This window comes from Panthera onca, chromosome C1, assembly GCF_046562875.1.
Source record: "Panthera onca isolate mPanOnc1 chromosome C1, mPanOnc1 haplotype 2, whole genome shotgun sequence".
Lineage (NCBI taxonomy): Eukaryota > Metazoa > Chordata > Mammalia > Carnivora > Felidae > Panthera > Panthera onca.
The window spans coordinates 210,125,441-210,135,563 of record NC_138346.1 but is presented as its reverse complement, the minus strand read 5'-3'; the positions used below and the strand labels follow the sequence as shown (position 1 = coordinate 210,135,563).

The 10,123-nt window shown below is 44.2% G+C and overlaps 1 protein-coding gene across 1 annotated transcript; it reads left to right on the top strand.

Annotated features, from left to right (window-relative positions):
* RSC1A1 (regulator of solute carriers 1) lies at nt 1–8,512 on the top strand. Its single transcript, XM_078452354.2, has one exon. It carries the CDS (start codon nt 1–3, stop codon nt 1,849–1,851), a length of 1,851 nt encoding a protein of 616 aa, XP_078308480.1. The 3' UTR covers nt 1,852–8,512.
* Nucleotides 8,513–10,123: the final 1,611 nt, after the last annotated feature.

Here is a 10,123-nt window from a genome sequence, read left to right as displayed (position 1 = left end):
ATGTCATCCTTACCAACTTCAGATGGATTTAACCATCCAGCCCATCCTTCAGGACAGAGTCCTGAGATTGGTAATCCTATGAGTCTTGCTCACTCTGTCTCTGCTTCAGGCTGCCCTTTCGAGCCCAGTGACCCTGACAGCATTGAACCTAAAGCTCTAAAGGCTTTGAAGGCTTCCGCCGAATTCCAGATAACCTCTGAAAAGAAAGAACATCTTCCTCCACGGGATCTTTCTGATTGTGCTTCTTCAGCAGACAGCGCTCCAGCCATGCCTCTGCAGAATTCATCCGAAGAAGCCATTGTTGCAGAGAATATGGAGAAATCTGCTGAAAGAAGCACCCAGGGCCTCAGATCTCCTCTCCACACAAGACCGCAAGCTAGTTTATCTGTCACGACTACTAGTGTGCAGGAACCACCGGGGTTTCTAGGTGAAAAGGGTTGGCATCCAGAAAGTCAGAACCCGAGTCAAGGGAACGGCCTTCAGCAGCACAAAGAACCAGGGAATGAACAGCATGAGGTTGTACAACAGAATGCTCTACATGACCAAGAACAGGAACATCTCTGTAACACAGAGGACTTTGAACTTCTTGGAGAAAGGCAACAGAATCCACAAAGAAGTGTTGATTTAGAAGCTACAATGAAAGAAGACAGGCTACAGCAGAATGTGGACCTTCCAGGTACAGAGGAAAATACTCTACCTTCAGGATGCTGTGGCTGCCCCCATTCAGAAACACTCATGGAAGTGGATACAGTTGAAGAGTCCCTAGTGGCTGTGCCTAACTCAGCGGATGGTCAGAATGCCAATGTCAAGAACATCGGTGCACCCGACCTCACCTTAGATAATCCCCTGATGGAAGTAGAAACATCAAAATGTAACCCTTCGTCCGAAATTTTGAGTAATTCAATTTGCACTCAGGATTTACAGCTCCCAGACAATAACGTTGAAATGTCTGGAACAAATAAAGAAGATGGGGATTGCTCCCCGTCCTTAAGTCTCTGTGGCAGTTGTCAGCCTTCTGTGGAGTCAGCAGAGGAATCCTGCTCATCTCTAACGGCAGCCTTGAAGGAACTCCATGAACTTTTGGTCATTAGTAGTAAACCAGCTTCAGAAAATACATCTGAAGAAGTTATCTGTCAATCAGAAACGGTAACTGAGGGCCAAACAGGTGGGAAGGACCTTTCTGAAAGATGGACCCAAAGTGAGCATGTTGTAGTTACCCAGAACGAAGAGCGTTCACAAGTCTCCTTTCATCAGACCGTAACTGTATCGGTGAGGGCAGAAAAGTTAACAGACACTTCAAATGGTGCTGGAGTAGAAGATGTAGAAGATATTAATGTCAGGGATCCAGGTGATGGCCTAGTAACTGATAAGGAAAGTGTCCCCGAGTCTAGGGAATCCGAGAACAAGAGCAGTTCTGACGCTCTAGCCTCAGCAAAAACGTCTAATCAATTACACTGCACCTTAGGTGTAGAAATCTCACCCAAACTTTCAGCAGGTGAGGAGGATGGTGTCAGTCCCACTTCTGAGCAAACGAAGTCCTGGTCCAATTTCACGTTGGTTGAAGATCTGGGTCAGGGCGCACAGAATCCGGTGACAGACGGGCCTGAGACACGACAGGATGTCTGTCCTGAAGCCGCAGGGCCACTTGTTGACTTTGAACCGCCCACCAGCCACCCATCATCAAGTCCCTCCGTTCTTCCACCACTGATTTTTCCTGCTGCAGACATTGACCGGATTCTCCGTGCCGGCTTCACTTTGCAGGAAGCTCTTGGGGCTTTGCATCGAGTTGGCGGAAATGCAGACCTTGCACTTCTTGTTTTGCTCGCAAAGAACATTGTGGTTCCTACATAACCAAGGAAAAGTGGGCTAAACCATCCTCCATTCCCTTAAAAAAAAAAAAAAAGCTATAGACACACAACACACACTCTCTCTCTCTCTCTCTCTCTCTCTCTCTCTCTCTCTCTCTCTCTCTCTCTCTCTCTCTCCCTCTCTCTCTCTCTCTCTCTCTTTCACTCACCACATACACAGTATATGTAGAAACCTGCAAGCAGAATGTTGAGCCAGATTTTTTTTAAAGATTTTTTTCGGCCAAAGTAACTTATCTCTTGTCTGATGAATTTGTCTATTCTATTTGTTAGAATTTGGGCCTTTTAAATGTATTGGCAGTATGTGCATACAAAAGCTTTTTATTATCAAGATGATGTATTCTGGAATAAAATTGATGGTTTTGTGTATAGCATACCATTTTAGAATGAGAGTGAGTGCTTTAAAAAGCAGAAGCCATGAGAAACCCTACCACCCATGCAGCTGAAAGCAGATCACCTTCCCTCTTTGGCTGTGTCTGTGCTGTAGGCAGGGTATGGCTTGTTGGCTCAATTGTCCATTTACAGACTTGATCACATGGTGTGGTGTTTGGAATTACACTTCGTGCTCTGTGTATTGGTGATGCATCAGTTATAAGAGGAAGTTGAAGAATAATTGAGTGATCTCTCCTACTAGAGTGGTATGTTTTTATTTGTGTGGTTAGGATTTGGCAGTTTTATGGGGTGAGTTGGGAGGATTTAAAACTTGGGCTGCTCTGTACGCGACAGGCTGCTGCATGGATTGCCAAGTATTTTGGGGTGGGGGGGGGAATCAACATCAGAATGGAACGTGGTGCTACCCAGATAGAAAAGGGAAAAGCGTGTAATTCTGTTTGCAAATGCTTGGTGATGTTTCAAGGACCGGGAGTGAAAATTAATGGCCTGAACGCTGGAATTTACTAGAGAGTGGGTTTGGGAGCATCTTACTGATCTCACCTCAACCCTCAGTGACCAACACTGAACCCAGAGTTCTGCTAAGGGGTTGATTTGCCTGCAGTTCATTTCCTTTCTAAGCTCATCTACTGGGAAGTGCTTCCAAAGCTCAGTGTGAGCCGCGATCGGAGTGAGATATCGTGAAGTGTGATAACCTTGTCGCTGGTTCATCTTGGTGCTTGGAATGGTCAGCCTGTTTGGTGAGTGGCCTTTACGGCAATGGAAATAGTAATGGTAGTTCCTGACTCAAGTGGCCTTGGTAGAGATTTCCATCCCTTTCTTTCCTCAGGAGTTTCTTTTTTAAAGCAGGCGGCGTCACATTTGTGTTTACCATGTCAAGGTAGAGTGGGGCATAGTATATAGATGTATTTATTGTGGCCTTTTTTTATATGAGGACTAGCCCTTGGAAATCATTGTCCTGTGGGCCCCACTGTGCAATAATCCTACTGGATAGATTTTAGGTAGTTTTTCCCAGAAAATAAATTATCTTATGTACCCAGCAGGAATCTGAAATCTTGGTTTTATTGAAAAGAATTTTGAGAATGACTCCTGATTCCAAGCTAGAGTTTGCAATGTGTTTGAAACAGATGCTTCGAAAGGGTGATTGGTGAACTTAGTGTTAAATGATTTTGTGTGAAGTCTTACTCTCTTTGCAAGCTTATTCTTTCTTTCAAAATTCAAGTCATTGAGCACAATCAAAACGGAGGCTCATATCTCAGGAGTTTTTGACGTTTTCATTTGGGGGCACTTAGAGACCTTTCTCTTCTGTCCTGTTCCGTCTCCTTTTCTTTTTGCTGTGACGTTTGTATGTATGTTGTGAGTCTTCAGTGATGTGGCGGAAAGTCACATAGATTCATCATGATCCTCCGAAGTTGGGAGATGGTTGGCAGAAGGAGTTGTGGTTTACCGTTTTCACGAGGGCGCTCCGAACAGCAGGTCAGCCAGGTTGTCTTTAAGATGTTCTTTGAGACAATCACATGCTGCAGACCCTTTTGCCTGCCCCACACCAAAGACGTAAGATGCACTAGGAAACTGCGTGTAGGATTTCTGTCAACCGACTCTTAGAGCTGCGACCATAATTAAGTAGTTGGTGCTATGAGGGAAGCAAAATCCAGTAGCAGTGCAGTGGCCCCTGTATTTGCTTTATGGGTGGTAACTGGGAATTTATTCTAAGCTAATAAATCTTTAGGGTTATAAAGTGGGGTGGGTGTGAGGTGGGGGAAGTTATCAGTGACAACAGACCCCTCCCAAGAGGCCTTCTGGGTGAAGACGGGCCTCCTAGTCTTTCTGAGCAGTGGCACACTGCTCAGCGGCTTGGCCACTGAATTTTCACAGTGCGGAGATCTGGGAATCCATCCTAGGTAGAATACAGAATATCAGTGTGGAAGAGGTTTTATTACAATAGCTTTTTACGTATATATATTTATTTTTAGGAGAAAATCGAATAGGCCTATAGTTGTACATGTATTCTCCTTAGGAGTACCTTGAATGAATGAGCTGAACCCTCTTGCCAGATAGCCTTGTCCTTTTTCATCATTTATTTTTCAGTGTATAATCGCTTTGGATCCTTAAAACTTTATTTTCCTGTCCCATCATTTGTATGAACGTAAAGTCGCTGACATTATTAGGATTTTGAATAATTTTAAATCACGCAGTTCTTAAAACACAAAGGGAATTAAGGAACACGACACTAGTGAACTTTGTCAGTTTTACTAAAAGTGCAGAGATTCGAGATTAACTTCTCTAAAAATGAGGTAAAATCATTGTGAACTCCTCTGGTGGCCAACAGAACTGATCCTGGCCAGCCATCGACAGTAACGGGCCACCTTACTGGATAGCTTCTTTGCCGTAACCAGTAACGGACGGTTCTGTGGTCAGTGCTCCCCTCCAAGGGTGGTCTCTGTTTACTCACCAGAGAGAGGAGAAGGTTGTCCTTCCTGGAGGACTTCTGCAGTTTACCTTAAGTTGATTTCCATGGGTAGGAATGTGCTTGGTGACCAGACAGCTGTGCCTAACACAGCTGTAGATTTTGCCCACTGAAGCTGGGAAGAAGGATTTCCACTTGTACCTGTGTAGGCCCCCGGGCCCCAGCCGGCAGCCTTCATCCCTCAGTTTGGGCTTTAGGCGTTAACATCTAAAGATTACCAGTGGCTTGGCAAAGAGAATGGGATAGGTGGTGGGTGGGTGTTAAAACTGGTCTGCCTTGGAGCCTATGAAACCTCCCAGCGCTCCTTGTCTCCATATGTACTAAAGGAAGACACAGCCCGTGTGGTTTTTTTTTTTTTTTTTTTTTTTTTGTCCAAAGCATTTCTCTAGCAAGAGGGTTGCATAAAAATGGAAAGACACATGAGACTTTGTGTCACCAATTTTGATAACCAGTTAAAACTGGAATCTGCCTGTTCTTCCCTTAGCACAGCTTTCTCTCTCTAGTAAAAGCCATAAAAACTTCATTGGTTTAACCATCAGCTCATATGTATATATACATGTGTGATTGACAAATAGCCTACAGTTAATTTTACATAGAATGAAAAGCAAGCAATTTTTCTATTTACAGATATATCCTCCACATACGGTGGCTTTTATCCCACCATGTATATAAAAACAGCCTTGCCGGTAACCAGCCAGGAAAGTTGCAGTGCGTCTGATTTCCTTTTCCTACCTGTTTGCCACCTGCAGTGAGAGCAGGCAGCATAATTGAACTGCTGTGTGTTTCAAACTTGTTATCACCGGTAACATATCCTAAGAGAAGCTAACTAGATTATGCATTCTTCCAATCTCTAGCACAAATACCAAAAAGCCAAATTTCTCCTTTGAATTTGGTTACTTAGTATAGTCTGTGGCTGAGTTAGAAAGAAACCGTTATCAAGAGTTTCCCTTCCTAGAAGATGAATGTTAACATTTTAGGAGTTCCATAAAATAGCTTTTTTCCTGGAAGAATTAAAAACGCCAATTCCTCGAAGACCAAGTAAATTTAAAGCGTGTCCTTGAGAACTGTGGAAATGTAAATCCATGGCTCAAGCTCTGTATCTTAGAGGTCCCTCGGTGTTAGTGAGGTGTTCCTAGGAGTTCGTTAAGATTTTAGGGGTAAACCTTTGAAGTACTTGATTTTCTCTTGTGCCTTAGTTTCTCCAAGTAGCAGAGGCATCACATTTTGGTGGGGAGTGAAAGTGGAAATATCAGGGAGAAAGTTTGAAAATGGCCTTCCTAGAAATAGAGGGCGTGCATGGAGTTGGTCCTAAGACTCACCTTCGATTCAGAATTATCCTGCACCAAATCATTAGATTTCCCTAGACGGAAAAAATTCCAATAGGGCTTTTTTGCATTGGGAGTACCAGAAAATGGTTTCTAGATGTTTATTAGATTTTTCTTCATTGCACTATCAGTATTGTGGTGGTTAAGACACAGAAAAAGTTTGAGAAAATCTGGTACTCTTGAGGCCTATACAGTATGAGTCTTTGATTAAGAATTCATTGATTCATGGGGCACCTAACTGATTCAGTCGGTGGGGCAATGTGACTCTTGATCTCGGGGTCGTGAGTTCCAGCCCCATGTTGGGGTAGAGTTTACTTTAAAAAAAAAAATCGATTGATTCAAACATTAAGTGCCTGTGTGCCAGGTACTGGTGAGTACTGAGAACACAGGGGTGACTAAATCAGATTAGGAGCCTGTCCTCATGAAGCTTTGTCTAGTAAGGAGACATGAAGCAAATTTTAGCTTTAGGAGAAGGATCTGCTTTTGCCTATTAGCATGGTTTTATTTTAAAAGTCATACTAGAATGATTTGGTTCAAATTCAGAGAGTGGGAAAATCAGGCTCGAAATGGAATTCGATGCTTATTTAGAGCTTAAAACTGCTCTAAAATGTTTTTTTTTTTTTTAATTTTTTTTATGGAATCAAACCAACAAAAAATGTTCAAATATTTATAGGAATACTTGAAGAAATCAGTATAAATTATTTGCAAGTAATTTATGCTGCTGGGGTGGGGTGGGCAGGGTAGAAGTCCAAGGTAAACGGGAGAGATCCCAAATATGTAGCTGTGACCGTGAGCTTTCCCTCCCATCAGGGCATCCTTCCATGCAGGGTACGAATGTGGAGTGTGCCGGGGTATCCTCTCCCTGCCCCCCCCCCCCCCCCCCCCCCCCACCGTGAGCATGGCTGCTCTGGAATACTGACCATCTGGTCCCGCGGGACTTAGAGGATTCTGTGGCATTTGCTGCTTTAAAACAGCTGAGTGCAAAATGTGGAAATGAGAATCTAGAGCAGAAAATGAAGCAAGCGATAGTTCTGGGACTGGGTGGTGGGCAGAATTATTCACAAGAGGATTCGAGGCTCTACCAAATCTCTCAGCAGGATCGCTCCATCAAAAGAAAATTCGTTAGCCCATTCTTTAAAATGTCACCACGTATGTTGTAATCCTGAGGCATACAACCTGACTGCTAGTGACTTCTGAGGCTTACCATTAGAAAACTCCCAAGTTCATCGGATACTTCTTGGTGATTGGTAATTTAGATCCTCTGGGGGGCTGTAAAAGGTGAGGGGGATATAGCTGGTAAGTTTCAGGGCACAATGTTAAGGAATAAACTCTACAGAGAAAATGGCTCAAGGGTGTAGGAGTTAGAGAATGTTTCTTTTACCTTAAAAAGTTAGGCAGATTATCGAAGACGCGGGGTGGGGGTGTAGAATACAAAATTAGAATTTTTACAGAACTCTATTTCTCTAAATATGTACCATACGAAGGTTCTCATTAGCCGACTTGGGGAAGGGGCATGCTGGCTTATTTTTCCCTGGGAAAATCCGTGTCTGGTGGGAAATGATTTTGTTTACCAGGAGCTTGCTCTATATGCAACGTTGACTGAATGCGTCTGTGGTTTAGAGGAAGGTAGACCTCTCTTAATCTCCTACCAGAGGCAGTCAGATGAGCCATTTGGTTTCCAGATTCCTTCAGCCTGAGATGACCTGATGCCGACCAGACAGTTTTCTTTCCCTGCAGGCCCCACAGCTTTCTGAGTTTATGCCCCCTATCTGGGACCTTTCTCTCTGAATGATTATATCCCATTCTCTGTTCTCTCCATCACCCTTTTCAGATAGTTCTGGTGATGCACTCAGAGCAGTTCAACATACTGGTCATACTTGCTTTTCTCACCGTGCACGTACAGCGAAAATTGATTATGCTCATTGTTACTCAAAGTCCCGTCTTCATGGCGAGTTGAGCTAATGGCCTTTGCTCTCAAGGAAGCCTTGTTTACCAGTTTTGTAGCCACACTTGGCAAATCTTAGCAAACAGAAACCCTTCTCGAACCCTTTTATTTGTTCTTGCAATTGCTCATGTATTGCTTTTCTGACTTTTCTTTAAGCTTTGAGACTACTGCATCTTTAAAAAGCTAGGCAGATTGGCAAAATAGGCTTGCCAATAGCTTAGTCACTCCATAGCGCTTTGGTTTTGAGAGTTGGGAAACTCAGAACTTAAGGGAACCAAACTCAGGAATCCCACAGTTGGCTGCACTGTGCCCTTGGTTTAGGGGCTGGACATAGGACCTGTCTGCAGCTGAGTGAACTAGATGCATTTGGGTTTGAGTTTTTGTCACATACTGAAATGTTAAGTCAGCCCTAAATAATCAAAACACTTTATTTTTCTTTTTTTAATAGGAACTTTCTGAAGAAAAAGTGATGTGTAAAACATTTGATATTTAATAAGACAATAAAGTTTTTATCATAAGACTCTTGTTTGATCAGTTTCTTTTAAATTGAGATGGTTACTTCACTTGAGTCCTGATCTGTCTCCCTGCCCCTTTGAACAGCTTGTACCCGGGCACCGTGATTCGTGAGCCAGCTGCCTGTACCTCAGAAGAAATGGGTTATGCCCAAGCCCTTAAAGTTAACTTGCAGATGACCACTACAGGGGCACGGCTATCTGAGCATGTCAGAGACGGTGCATTTGTGCCTGTGTGGGCAGCCGATGCCCTGGGACAGACATAACGCCGTGGTAGGGTGTCGTGGTTAGATTAGCCTCTAGAGCCAGGCTGCTCTGGCACTTACTGGCTATGTGACTTCGGGTAAGTTTCCTAACCTTTCTGTGCCTCTGTGTCCTCAGCTGTAAAATGGGGACCTTCTGGATGGTTTGTAGGGATTAAATGAGTTAATACTTTCAGAACAGTACCTGGCACATACTAAGTGCTCATTAGGTATTAGCTAGTATTCTTCATTGTGTCCCATAAGGGGTTTGAGAACGCGAAATGCAGTTCCCAGAAGTTGGGCGGTTCCAAGAGCCAGATGTGGCTCTGCCCCATGCAATCCGTCATTCAGGGTCCTAGGCTGCCAGGGCTCTGACCTTTTCAACACGTGACTTCCAAGATGACCTTGGATATCAGCATCCACTGACGGGAGAAGAGAATGAGGGTTGTTCGTGGAAGTTTTTCTACCAGGCCTGGAAGTGGTGCGATCACTCCTGTATCCGTTTCCCTGGCTTGGTATCCAGACGGCCATGCCGAAGCGCAAGGGAGGCCGTGAAGTGCAATCTACTCACGTGCCCAACGTGACGAGTACAGTTAGGGTCATCTAGCAGTGTTTCAACTACTACCCAACACCCCCCAGGGAGATGGCTCCATATACACATATCCAGGTACTCAACTGACTTCAGTCCAGAATCCCCTGTGATCCCCTGCCCTCCTTCACGTCTTGATTGTGGCTTTTTATTGTTTAGCAAACTGAACTTGAGATAAATTATCTTGCTCCTGCACCTTGGGGTGCAGGGACAGAATAAACCGCATTAGCAAATCCCTTAACAGAAAAGAGAACAGGAAGTGCAACCCTTGTGAAGGGGTTGGGGAAACTCCTCTGCTTAAAACTCCAATTATCTTCAGTGGAAGGAACTCCCGTATCCATTGTCCATGGTCCCATCTGAAGCAGGTGCTAGGTCTCTACCTTCCTTGGGAGCTACACAGCTCTCTTGGCTTCCTGTTGGCACAAGTCTAGAGGACTGGGGGTTGGTCTGAAGGCTTGGAAGAGAGGCTGTGGCTTTTGAACTCTGGATTTGTGGTTTCTTCGGCAAAACAACTTCCTCCGTCACCGTGGCCTTCTGATTATCTGCTCCAGTCAATCCTCCGTTACCAGTAACCACACTCAAGAGTTCTTTCGTGTACACAGTCCTCAAGCAGGACTTCATTTCCTTATACAACCCTGCATTCAAGGCCCCAAATTTCTTAGCTCTATTCCTTTCCAGTTTGGCTTGCGACAAGCCAGTTCTTTCCTAAACTTTGGTCTTTCTCATAGTGTAGAACTCAACACACAAACATGAGTTTTCAACCCTTCCTCGTAGACCTGAACTTGGGC

Bases quoted from the DNA above. Each gene is read 5' to 3' on its own strand.
- RSC1A1 (XM_078452354.2), top strand. From the start codon at position 1: ATGTCATCCTTACCAACTTCAGATGGATTTAACCATCCAGCCCATCCT.